This window comes from Eumetopias jubatus, unplaced genomic scaffold, assembly GCF_037043125.1.
Source record: "Eumetopias jubatus isolate StellerSeaLion01/CBP00866 unplaced genomic scaffold, mEumJub1_p1.0 scaffold_9, whole genome shotgun sequence".
Classification (NCBI taxonomy): domain Eukaryota; kingdom Metazoa; phylum Chordata; class Mammalia; order Carnivora; family Otariidae; genus Eumetopias; species Eumetopias jubatus.
In genome coordinates this window covers 140,934,275-140,946,517 of record NW_028274815.1, presented here as the reverse complement: position 1 = coordinate 140,946,517, position 12,243 = coordinate 140,934,275, and the positions used below count along the sequence as shown (strand labels likewise).

Here is a 12,243-nt window from a genome sequence, read left to right as displayed (position 1 = left end):
ACGGGCTCTTCCCTCCATCTCTGTTCCATCAGGGCCAAACCTAAGTATCACCTGATCCCAAGGAGGAGGGTCGTCATCCCCCGTGGTGCGGGGGGGGGGGGGGGGGGGGGTGGGCAGGAGACCCAGCTCACAGCCCAAGACTGTGCATGGTCCGCCAGAACCAAGGGCCAGAAACTGCACAATGGCAAAAAGAAACATTTAATAATTTGGGGAGAAAGGAAGAAAGGTGTACTGCAGGCATGATGGGGGAGCAGGATGCACAGCCCCCTGGGGAGTTCAGGGGGGCACAGGGTAGGTCTCAAGAAGCAGTGTCTGTCTGTCGACAGGACGCAGGGAAGGCTGTGGCAATGTGCTGGCTGCAGCCCAAGGCTTCACACGCGTCTCAAGGAGGGCTCAGCAGAACTGCAGCAGACGGATGAGAGGCATCAGCCACATGGATCCCAGGACCCCCGCAGGGCGAGAGGCAGGGCTGGGGTCTCCACCCCCCTGCTCTGAAGCCCCAGGAGGCCAGCCGGGCATGTCTGTCCCCCATTTCATGTAACACGGGTCCCACACAGGCTGGACACACCCACCTCCCGAGAAGGCCTGCCCACCTACCTTCCAGCGATTTCCACACTCATTGCAGACAACAAAGGTGGTCATGGGCTCATCAGAGCTGCGGGTCTGCACCTGCGGGGAGGGCTGTGGTGAGAGGGGCTGCCCCAGCCCCAGGACTCAGTCACCTGGAGCAGGAGGCCCCGAGATGCAGGTCTTCCCTGGAGTCACAGCGAGGGGAGGCTACCCATCCCTTCGGGTAGCGCTGGCATTGCAGCCCCTCGGCCCCTCTGGGGGACCCCACTGAGGCTGCCCAGTGACTCCAACCCTTGTCCCTTACCAGGGACCTTACCAGGGACCCCTGGCATATCTTGAGGTCCACATCAGCGCCCACCTCCATGGGTCTGAGCGTCGTCCTGTGGCCACTGCCAGGCTGCGCAGCACACCCACCCACCAGCCAGTAGCAACATTCCTGGGGCCCCTCCATGCTGGGGGAGGCCAGGCCCCCCATTTTAGTGCCCAGAGCAAACCACCCCGAGATGCTGCTCACTGGGGCCCACGGGTGCTGGGCCAACGGAGGAGGCTCCAAAGGTGCCCTCCACAGTGTGTGCGTCCAAGGAGCCCTGGGGGCAGGCACAGGCTCCGGGGAGCGTTAGGTCAGGTGGCCGGGGCGCACCTGCGTGTAGGTGCAGTTCTTCCTCCTGCATTTCCCGCAGGTGAACAGGTCCGTCTGTGTGCCCCCCGTGCGGGCCATCTGGTGCTCTCGGATGGCCTCCTTGGTCATTGCCTTCCGGATCTCCTTCAGCTCATCACTGGCCATCTCCTGGGCAAGGAGCCATGTACTTACCACTGTGCACAGGGGCGGTCCCCACGCCCCTCCAGCAGGACTCACCTCCGATGTCATCACAGCGATCTGCTGGGGTGTTATGGCGCCACACAGTACGTTCCGTCGCAGGTCGGGGTTCTTAGCGTCCTTGAGGTTGGAGATGCGGCTCCTCACACGGTTTTTGTACTTCATGTCCGTGTTCCCCACGTCCCGGAAGATGCGTGCAAGTGTTTAAGGACCTATCCAGAGGCCAGTGCTGCTGCCTTCCACCCACCCCATGGGGCCAGCCGAGGGAGGCCAGCGAGGGCCACATGGGGGGAAGGGGAGCCCAGCAACTCCGTCTGCCCACCCACGCCTGCAGCAAGTGGAGGGGCAGCTGCGGGGGGCCCCCACCGGACCCACCCGTGGCTGAGGCCCAGCTGCAGGTTCAAAGCCCCGGTGACCCAGGCCCCACCAGCAGGCAGAATCAGTCCCTCAGCAGGTCCAGGGAGGGCCCTCCTGGTCCACCAACCAACCGCCTGGCGAGGGCGCTGGGGCCGTGGCCACCAGGGGAAGCCAGGCCTGGCTGTCCTCATGACTCCACCAGAAACCCCAGATCCCAAAGCCCCACATAAAGGATATATTCCTCAATCTGGGCTGACAGGCCCTCGCAGTCTGCACCAACGGCCATGTGATCATCTGCAAGAGGCAGCCCTGGCTAGCCACCCCACTAGCTGCCCCCCACTTCCAGCCTGCCCAGCTCCGAAGCCCAGGACCCAGGTGCTCTGGTGACCCCAAGGCCCCCTGCCCCCCACCCGGGGTCCGCTGCAACGGGCTAGGGGAGAAGGCTGTCCCTGAGGACCCTCTGAACTCAGGCCACCCCAGGACTCAGGGTGCACACTGGGGCACTCACGGTCTGTCTGCAGGGCGGCGGTCAGCATCTCGCGGCACTTGCTACGCACAGCATCGCAGGTGACCGGCACCGGGGGAAACGTGGTGATCCTTGGGGCCGATGGCATCCTGGGCAGCTCTGGCCTCTTGCGGCTGGAGAAAGACACACGGGTCCCCAGAAAAGCCAACGGTACAACCACAATGCCCCAAATCCTGTCTCTTCTACCTTCACAGCAGCCCATGGGCCTGCCCCCGCAGTCCAGCCCAGCATGCCCTCGGGGTCTGCCCAGTTGGCCAGAGGCAGTAAAGCCCACCGGGTGGGGCGTTCTGCCCAGAGGAGGGCACTATGGGGGCAGCATCTCCTGTAAGGGTCCCTGCCCTCCGGGAGGCCAGAACACCGGGCCACACGGCTCAATACCAGCTGCCATTTCAGGGAGAGGCAGATAGTGTTGGGAGTCGCCCCATCCAGCACAGATGCCCCTTTAAAGACTGGGCACTCCCCACAAGCTGCCTGACGACAAAGCTGCATCTACCCAGCCCTCCCCTCACACCCCTGCATCTCGTGACCCCCACATAAGTTAGGGGGAGCGGGGGGCTTCCTGGAGGGAGCAACAGGTGCCGACGGGTAGATGAACCCATAGCCCTGCACAACCACACTGAATTGAGAGATCAGCCTTTGCTGGCCTCCCACCACCTCTGCCCAGTGGGGTCAAAGGCAAAGCAGCCTATGGGCCACAGCCTGTCCCCATGAGGACCCCCAGTCTCCAAGACTGCCCTCCCTGGGGCCGCAGCAGTGAGGCCTCAGCACCCCCAGAACTCACGTCATGCCGCAGCCTGGGGCACCCAAGAGGAAAAGGGTTCAGCAGCAGTGGGACCCTGGGATAAGGGGTCTGCTCAACCAGAGCTGGCCAGTGCGAACCAGACCCCAGGACACGGATGTGGAGCTGGGGGACGGCAGCAGAGGGCTCCCACATGGCTCTCTGTGCAGCAGGGTGGACACAGCCCCACCCTGCATATGGTTGGGGCTGGAAAAACACAGGGTCCAGAGGAGCTCTGGAAGAGAAGCGAGCAGCAAGAGGCCCACCAGGCCAGGCAGGGCTCCCCGGGGAAAGTCCCTTCCAAGGAACTGGAAGGGCTGATGTGTTCAGCAGCCCCAGGGCACAGGGAAACCTGCACTTTCATCTGCTGAGCAGGAGGGACGGATTGGGGGGGGGGGGGTGGCACAAGCACCAGTATTCCAGATGCACCACCTGGGATCCTTGGCCTCGGGGGCCTCCTTCGAGGACGATGTGGGCAGAGGCCCGCCCCTCCTTTGCTCCCTGGCTTTGGCATCTGAAGCATCTGCAGGTACCATGAAAGGCAGAGGTTGGCCAGGGGGAAGCAGAACCAGAGGGCAGGGCCAGGCCAGGGAGGGGAGCAGATCACCACCAAGGCACAGCCTTAGTCAAACCACCAGCCCTAACCCGCCCACCCTAACCCCAGCCAGGACCCTAGCTGCTGAGCCTTCCATACCTGGGGCCCTCTATCCTCCCTCCTCAGAAGGTCCTAAGACAGCCCCCACACTCCTTTCCTACCCCCTCAAACAGGCCACCTGTGAGGCCTCTCTGGGGTCCGCCATCCTGGCAGAAAGGACAGCCATCTGCCCAAAGTGACCCTTCAGCACGGAGCCCCCTGAGTGACAGCCCCCCCAGATGAAGTGTTTGAGCTTGGATGAAGACCAGGTGTGGTCATTCCCCAGCTGGGCCTTGGGGGTCACAGCAAACCACCGACCACTGAGCACATCCCCCACAAGGCTCCTGAAACCCGAGCCTGTGCTGGGGACCATCCCACAGGATGAGAAGCATCCCCCACACACCAGAATAAACACACTTGTCCAACGCGTAGGCTGACGGCCACGCGGGACTAGAGAGACCCAGGACAAAAGCTCTAGTTTGCAAGGGTTTGGACAGAGCCCAGGAAAGGCTGGGAAGGGAGGGGGGCCTCAGGGTCCCAAGGTGGGCATCCCTGCGAACCCACTGCCCCCCTGTCCCGTCTGAGTGCCTGTGCCTCCTTCCCCTCTCCGCTCCCTGGCCTCCCAGCATCTCCTCCGGCTCCCTGCCCTCTAGCTGCGCTGACCCCTCTCTCTGTATGATCTCCCCACCTGTGCCAGGTCCCTCCAGGTCCCCGGCCACCCTCAGTGCAGTCCTGCTACTGCCTTCAGCGGTCTTTTCTCCTTACTCTCGATGGATCCCCTGTCGTCCCAGCCCCGCGCCTTCCTGGACCAGGTCTGGAACAACCCCACTCCCAGCAGGCCCGGGCTCAGGGACAGCACTGCCAGCACCCTACCCAGTGCTGACCAGCGAGGGGCCCCAGCTCCCAGCCCGCGCCACCTGACCCGCACCCAGGAGCTTCTTCCAGGACTTGATGAGAGACTTGGCCAGCGCGATGACCTCCTCATCCGAGCTCTGCTTCCGCAGGGCGTTGACAGACATGCCGACCCGTGTAGACTGTAAGGCAAGCAGCCTGGGCTGGGGGGACGGCAATCAGACCCTCCTCACAGGCCCTCCGAGGCTCCCACGGGGCAGGGGCTGGGGACCAGCTTGTGAGGTGGATACCCTTTCCGAGGGCTACTGTCCCATGTGGAACCCAGGATCCTCAGCGAGAAACAGGGTGGGTTTTCCGTAGATGCCCCTTTGTCTTCCTGAGCAACAGACAGAAGCAGGGACGGTCTCCTCTGGGACAGACATTTGTGCTAACCAAGGCCCCGGGGAAGGGGCCAGGAAGCCCTGCCAGGTGCCCAGGAGCTGTCCCAGGCAGGAGGCACACAGGGCCCTACCTGCAGCAGGTGCAGCGTGACAGGCATGGCCTTCAGCTCCCGCAGCAGGTCCATGGCTCCCTCCTGGAAGGAGAAGGGGGACCTTCATAAATGACTTCGAGGTCTTGGTGGACAATGCAAGAGGGGGGCACAAGGAATAACAATTCGGAGATCCACCTGGGGCCACATGCCCAGGGAGGGCCAGAATGAGAAGGAAAGCGGGCTTGGCAAACTCAACCCGTGTTTTGGGTCACTGACCAAACCATGGTTGCAGGAAACAGCTCCAAGGACTGCAGCCCCTCCCCAGCAGGAGGGCCGCACCCAGGTGAAGGTGTGGCCCCAGGGGTACTCACTCCCCTGTCCAGTCTCATATCCCTTGCGGTGGGCTGGGCAGCTTCTCCTTGAAGTGGCTCACCCACCAGCCAAGAGGGGTCAACCCGAGCAAGATCAGTGTCCCCTGCAGAGGCCAAACACTCTACTCCCATCACACCCATACCCACACCCAGATTCAAGTCCCATGGCCCCACCCTTCATCAATCCCTCTAGGCCTTGCCTTAATCCTCAGGCCAGCCACCTTCCCCACCTTGCCCCCTCCCACCCCCATCTGTTTCTTCAAAGCCCTCCCTCACACCAAGGCCATTCACAAATGGGCTGCTCTCTCCACTCCAGGCTCAGCTTAAGGTTCCTCAAGTGTGCCAAGTTGCTTGCCCCACGACTTTTGCACCTGCTGCCCCCACTGCCAGAAATACCTCCCAAATACCTACAGATTTGTACCCTTTTATTCAAAGGACACCTTCTTGGCAAGGCCCCTCCTACTTAAAACTGTGACCACACCCCATGCAACACACAACACCTCCAACCTCCTCCCCTGCTTTGCTTTCTTCCACAGATGCTTCCCTTTTTAACACACTGGTGTTTTAACATGTGGGTCTTCCCCTTGACATGAAGGGGGCAGAAGTAACCTGACCCAGACACTCAAGGTTGTGAGACCTTCGTGTCTTGAAGCCCAGGCCTGGCCCTGCCCCACCCCCCACCCCACCCCCCAATCTGAGTGACATCTATGCTCTGCAGCCCCCTCCACATCACCCCCAGCAGGCTCTGCCCCTCAGGCTGGGCAGAGTCCAGCCCTGAAATGACCTCTGCAGGGAAAAAAGATGGTTGTCAGAGCCAAAGACACAGTGCCACTCACTGATCAGTTTTCTGTGGCTCCAGACCAGAGGCAGAAACCCAATTCCTGACTTCCCAATCATGGGTCCCAAATCCCCAAAGAGGCCTCCCAGGCACTGGAACCACTGCCAGCCCTCACTGCCCATGCCACAGTACCCTCAAACGCCTAGGCACGTTCCTGGTCCAGAGGGTGGTCAATGCCCCCTCCTCATGCTCTGCTGTGCTTCCACCTGGACACACCCTCCCCTAGCTCCACCTGGCCCACCCAGCCCTCCGTGGGTTCTAGGACCCATCTCTGACCCCACCTGGGTGGTGTTCTTTGTCTCCTTCAAGAGAGGAAGCAGCTTCTTTCTCTGGTCATCTCTGGAAACAGCTCTAGGTTGTTCCCACACCCTTGCTCTGTGCTGCCCACGGTCCCCCGAGGGTATGAACTCAGTGTGTGTGTGTGTGTGTGTGTGTGTGAAGTGTGTGTGAACAGTGTGTGTGTGAAGTGTGAACAGTGTGAAGTGTGTGTGAACAATGTGTATGTGAAGTGTGTGAACAGTGTGAAGTGTGTGTGAACAATGTGTGTGTGAACAGTGTGTGTGTGTGTGTGTGTGTGTGTGTGTAGGGGGCTGCTGCTTGCTGGATGAATGACTGGGAGACAGCCCCCTTTTAGGCCCCAGCGTAGAACCCTGTCCAGAACCTGGTCAACAGGGACCCAGGACAAGCCTGCTTAACCCAAAAAACCACCCACAGCACCTGAGAGAGCCGACAGTCCTGGAGTGGCTGCCCAGGGATCTCAAGCCCATGACTGAGCCTCCTCCACCACCCTAACTAGTTGCTCACAGTCTGTGGGGGAGAGCAGGTTGTGTTTATTGAGCATCTCCGGGAGCCAGCCAGGACCCCTGCCAACATCCTAAAGGCAGGTACCACCCACCGAGGATGCTTCTATGTGAGGCTATGCAGGTTGTCTGAATCTCAAAGCTGAAAAGGGGCTGAGATTGGAACCCCACCTACCGGGTTCCTCTTAGATACCACAGCACAGCCTCCTCCAAACACTCACTGGCCACAGGACAACACGGGCCAGGCACCACAGTGAGCACAGCTGGGCAGGGGCTCTATCACCAAGGCACTCCCAGGCCAGGCTCACCGGACCTCCCAGGGCTCTATCCCAAGGGTCTCTATGTATCTACCCACTCCCCAGTTGCTGCTGGCTGAGTGCTGGCTACGGAAGGGAAAGAATTTATTAGGGAAACCTGGTTCTTGTAGGGCAGGGACAGATACAGGGGAAAAAAAGGGGGCCTCTAAACCAGGAAAGGCCTCTGGCCTGCTTGTGAAGGGGGGCTGATGGGGGCCACAGCCCCAGGCGGACCAGAGGCAAGGGAAGCGCTGTAGCTCCGGGAGGGAAAGGGGGTCCAGTCTCACACTCCAAACTCCTCAAGGCTGAGAAAGGATGAGGGAGCCTTAGGGTGGGACAGAGGGCTCTGAGCCGGGCTTGGGGCTCTGCGGAGAGTCCTGGGGGTGGGGGTGAATTGTGAGGATGCCCAGGCTGAGAAGGAGGAAGACACGGGGGGCGGGGCAGCCAGTACGAAACGTCTGAACAGGCTGGGGCTCCAGCAAGGCCTGGAGGGCGGGACCGAGGAAAGCTTCCGCCGGCCGGGCTCCGGTAGGGTTGGGGGCGGGGGGTAGTCTGGAGTTAGGGGGCAAGGAAGGAGACGGATCTCAGGTCTGCGGGGTCTCGGCCTGGTAGCTGGGGTCTGAGTCCAGAGAGGGCGGCTCCCCGGACCGGGTCCAGGCCCGACTGCGGCCTCTGCCGTGGGTGCGGGAGTGAAGGGCAGGGCTGGCCCAGGGCAGGGGTCTCGGCCACCGACGGGGGTCTCCCCACGTCCCGGGAGTCTCTGCTGGGGCGGGGTCTCGTCCTGCCCTTCGGGTGGTCTCCCCGACCCTGAAGGGGGCTCGGCAGGCTCGGCGGGGGTCGGCGGGGCGGGGGTCCCGGGGTCCTGGCGGCCCGCGCCCCTCACCGCGCTCTTCTTGGTCACCATCTTGTCCAGCCTCCGGGCGATCCGCGCAATCTCCTCTTCCTTGCCCATCATCGCCTCGGGGGCAGGGCCCCCAGCGCCCGCCGCGCCAGCCTCAGCCTCCGGGCCTGGACCCCTGCCCCGGTCGTCGCCGTCGCCCGCACCCGTCACAGCCGACGCAGCCCTACCGCGGGCGGGAGACCCTCCGTTCAAACCCCCGGCCCCCGCGGTCGCCGCGCTGCATCGTGGGACATGTAGTTCCCACGGCCGCCCACCTCGCGCGCACTCGCCCCGCCCTGGACCACAACCCCCAGAAGACACGCAGATTTGCATGGCTTCCTGGGGAGTGTAGTCCTGACGCGGGCCCTCGCCGGAGGCCGACTGGGCCGAAAGACTCGCAGTCCCACAAGCCCCCGCGCGAGCCGGTTAGCCGGCGGAGGGCGCTGCGGTAGCGCGGGACCAGAACGTACGTGCCGGTCCGGACGCGACCCCAGGTTTGTGCCTTTCCCGACCCTCCGCCCCGGAGCGGCAGGTGGTCCGACTATGTAGGACCCATAGAGGCACGTTCGAGTTCGTCTCCTGTCTCCACCCGCTTGGAGCCTTCTTCTTCCACCTTCCGCTGTCCCAGGACAGCCGGACCCGCGGGAGGACTCCCGACCCCACCCCGCGAGCCTGCGCGGACCCCCTGCGCACTCTGGCCTGAATCCTGGCCTCTGAGCCCTGGTGCGTGGCGCCTGGAGGTGGGAGGGAGCTGTGGCCAGATGCGAGGGTCGGAAGATGCCTGGGACTGGGAGAGGCTGCGTGGGCAAGGCCCTGCCTCCGGAGTCAGCTGCCGGCTGTGAATCCCCGGCTCTGCACTTCAGATAAATCACTGACCACTCTGTGCCTCGGTGTCCCCATCTGTGAAATGGAGATGTTAATATTGTCTGCCTCACAGGGCTCCTTTCGGGGTGTCGTCAGTTGATAAACTTCATGCACTGAGAACAGGTCAGGGCACAAGCATCAGCAATTCAGTTGTCACCTTTGCTGCTGGAGGTCCCTGGGAATGGCCAGACTGCATTCAGTTGGAGGGATGGTCCTGGCCGGTAGAGGGCTACAGAGGGGCAGAGCGAGCATCCCCTCCAGATGTCTGCCACGTCCTCAGTGATGCGATGCTGGGTGGTTTGCTGGACAGGGCACAATTCTGGGGGAGGGTACAAGCCAGGGAATTGATGTCTGTAGTGCTGTGGGCCCCACCCCACAGTCACTGAAATTCAGGCCAAGTAACTGTGAGACCGGGTGGCAGATGGGACGACCAGACGACTCCAGCTGACCAGGCCTTGGACTCTCAGTGGAATTAATTAGATATGATTGAGCTTCCCAGCAGCCAAAGTGAAAAGGAAAACATGGTTACTTATGAGATTCCTTAGTAATCATAAGGAAAAAGCATAGAGTTCCTTAGAGGGAGCAAAGGTTTTCCAGGACAGAGGCCCTGTGGTGGTGAACACATCACCTCACTTCCAGACCGGCTCTGAGCTGGGGCCATAGCTCTGACCCATCCCAACCAAGCAAGTCCTTAGATGGCCAGAATCCCCTGGTCTGGACATGTGTAAGCCTCTGAGGGTCTGGCCACACCAAGGACACTGGGAAGCTGGAGACACAGCCTTCAGCCCTGCTCTGGGCAAGCAGTGACTGGTGAGAACCAGAAGCTGGCTGGGCTGCTGTACAACAGGCACCAGCAGGAACCCCAGAGATTCACGCTGACCCCCGTCGCCCACAGGCACTTGTCCACGGAGGCCGCCCGGCCAGGCCTCTGAGACAGACGGGGAAGCCGCTTCGAGGATTTCCTGAAGCAAACTCACCATTGTGCTGAAGACCTCCAGCCACCACAACTGGGCATCCCGGGAGGCTGAGCTCAGCCATGGCTTCTGACAAAGCCTGGGCCACAGGGGAGGGAGGGCAGCATAGCCCTCAGCCTCTACCCTCTGGAGCAGGCAGATCTATGTCCAAGAGAACTCAAAACAGCTTTGGGTCCCTAAGAGTAGAATCAGAAAGGAGAGGGGTGCCTGGGTGGCTCAGTCGTTAAGCGTCTGCCTTCGGCTCAGGTCATGATCCCGGGGTCCTGGGATCAAGCCCCGCATCGGGCTCCCTGCTCCGCGGGAAGCCTGCTTCTCCCTCTCCCACTCCCCCTGCTTGTGTTCCCTCTCTCGCTGTGTCTCTCTCTGTCAAATAAATAAATAAAATCTTAAAAAAAAAAAAAAAAAAAGAATGAGGAGATCAGGACAGGCCTCTCAGAAGCATCACCTGGTTGTGAAGATTTGTGCCAGACACCTGACCTTGGCCAAGGCATCAGTTGGGGTAGGGTCTGGGCCATCAGCACAGCCCCCTGGGGCAGGGCACTGTCAAGGCCCAGCTTCAGGGTCAGTCTCCATCTGATTTCTCCACGAGACAGATGGGCACCAGGTGCTGGGGAGGAGAGCAGGCAGGCAGACACCCTGGAAAACCAGTGGGGGTTCACTCTTGACCCTGCTTGGGAAGACCTGCTGATGAGGGACTGTCCCACCATCTGTGCAAGGAACTCAGTGTAAGGAATGCCTCTCTGTGCAAGGAACTCAGTGTAAGGAATGCCTCTCAGTGTGGGGCTGGTTGAATGGTTTAAGCCACAAAGATGTGACTAAAGTATAACTAAGGGAGCTGGTTAAGAATGAAGACTCTTAGGGGCGCCTGGGTGGCTCAGTCGGTGAAGCGTCTGCCTTCGGCTCAGGTCATGATCCCAGGGTCTTGGGATCGAGCCCCGCATCGAGCTCCCTGCTCGGCGGGAAGCCTGCTTCTCCCTCTCCCTCTGTAACCTCCCCTGCTTGTGCACACTCTCTCTCTGTCAAATAAATAAATAAAATCTTTAAAAAAAAGACCCTTGCCTCTTATACTCCATGGGTGGGCTTTGAGGTCTTTGTCCCCAGTCCATAGGGTACAGAGGCACAGAACCCTGGCCAGCCAGGGTGGATCCCGAGCAATGGGCACCCAGAGGAGGGCAGGGGCTCAGGAAGCTGGGGGGCTGTGCTCCCAAGTGTGCAGACGGTGTCCCAGGACTGGGAGGTGGTTGGTGGTCTGGAGTTTGTACCCAGCCCCTGTGATCTTATCCAAGCTGCTGAGAGGGGCAGAGGCAGTGGCAGGATAGAGACTGGGGGATGGGGGAGACAGGACAAGTCTGGCTGCTGAGCAGGGGCACTGGGTGGGGTGGGAGGGAGAACAGGACCCCGGGGCTCAAGCTGGGGGTCAGGGACGCACAGCCCGTCAGAAAAGAAACCAAGCGGGGAGGAATGTTCATGCCCTTCCCGCTGCCCTCTGGTGGACGCATACAGTTGTTCCTTTGGTTTTGAAGCAATGACCCGCATCTCGCAGCAGTGCCAGGACCGACCATAGCACAGACTAGAGCCACTTCCCGCCATGGCTGTCCTGCTGATGCTCTGGGCGCTCACTGCTGCTGGAGTCTGCAGCAAGAAAGAAGGGCTTAGACTGGGGCGCCCGGGGGACTCAGTCGGTGAAGCGTCTGCCTTCGGCTCAGGTCATGAGCCCGGGGTCCTGGGATCAAGTCCCACATCGGGCTCCCTGCTCAGCCTCCTTCTCCCTCTCCCCACCTCCTGCATGTGCTCTCTCTCTCTCAAAATAAAATCTTTATTTTAAAAAAGTGCTTAGGTTTCTATATCACACTTTTTTGTTTTTCTATATCACATATTTTAGGAAATATTTTGATAACTGTGTTTCACTGTAACTGGTTTCCTTTGTAACCCTATGAGCTTTACTTTCTGCACTGCCCCATTATGTGGCACCAAGGTAAGGACACGGAGGAGAGGAGGAGCTGTTGGCTGAGAACTAGGGCCCTTCCTCTACACCGCCATAATGGAAATCCTGGCCTGCCTTCCTTGGACCCTTTCTCCTCCATAAGAAACTAGATGGTCTCCACCTCCAGAGGCTCCAGCGATAAGCCACAGGACAGCTTGTAAGGAGCCTGGCATGTCTTGGTGGATCTTGATTGAGGCCCACTGAGGTTGCAGATGAATGGAGACCAAGAC

At 60.7% G+C, this 12,243-nt stretch overlaps 1 protein-coding gene and 1 long non-coding RNA gene across 5 annotated transcripts; one reads left to right on the top strand and one right to left on the bottom strand.

Annotated features, from left to right (window-relative positions):
- The first annotated feature begins 119 nt into the window (after positions 1-119).
- Positions 120-11,053, top strand: LOC148163622 (uncharacterized). Its single transcript, XR_015769054.1, has 3 exons — positions 120-2,420; positions 4,380-7,839; positions 8,225-11,053. It is a non-coding gene; the product is annotated as an uncharacterized LOC148163622 (long non-coding RNA).
- Positions 183-8,436, bottom strand: TCEA2 (transcription elongation factor A2). Of its 4 annotated transcripts, none has more exons than XM_028095718.2 (10): positions 8,195-8,436; positions 5,046-5,108; positions 4,611-4,716; positions 3,481-3,571; positions 2,253-2,383; positions 1,982-2,038; positions 1,427-1,581; positions 1,211-1,354; positions 598-669; positions 183-402 (listed from the first exon to the last, which is right to left on the bottom strand). In XM_028095718.2, exons 1-10 carry the CDS (start codon positions 8,264-8,266, stop codon positions 394-396), a joined length of 900 nt encoding a protein of 299 aa, XP_027951519.2. In that variant the 5' UTR covers positions 8,267-8,436; the 3' UTR covers positions 183-393. The 4 variants fall into 4 exon arrangements, with proteins under 4 accessions (XP_027951519.2, XP_027951518.2, XP_027951523.1 ...); XM_028095717.2 differs by having other exon boundaries at positions 1,211-1,357; positions 8,195-8,432; XM_028095722.2 differs by lacking the exon at positions 8,195-8,436 and adding an exon at positions 6,497-6,558 and having other exon boundaries at positions 1,211-1,357.
- Positions 11,054-12,243: the final 1,190 nt, after the last annotated feature.

Coding starts and splice junctions, on each gene's coding strand:
- TCEA2 (XM_028095717.2), bottom strand. CDS start 8,266: ATGATGGGCAAGGAAGAGGAGATTGCGCGGATCGCCCGGAGGCTGGAC. Junction 4,717..5,045: donor TCACGCTGCACCTGCTGCAG/GTAGGGCCCTGT, acceptor CTTGCCTTACAG/TCTACACGGGTCGGCATGTC. Junction 1,358..1,426: donor TCGCTGTGATGACATCGGAG/GTGAGTCCTGCT, acceptor CTCCTTGCCCAG/GAGATGGCCAGTGATGAGCT.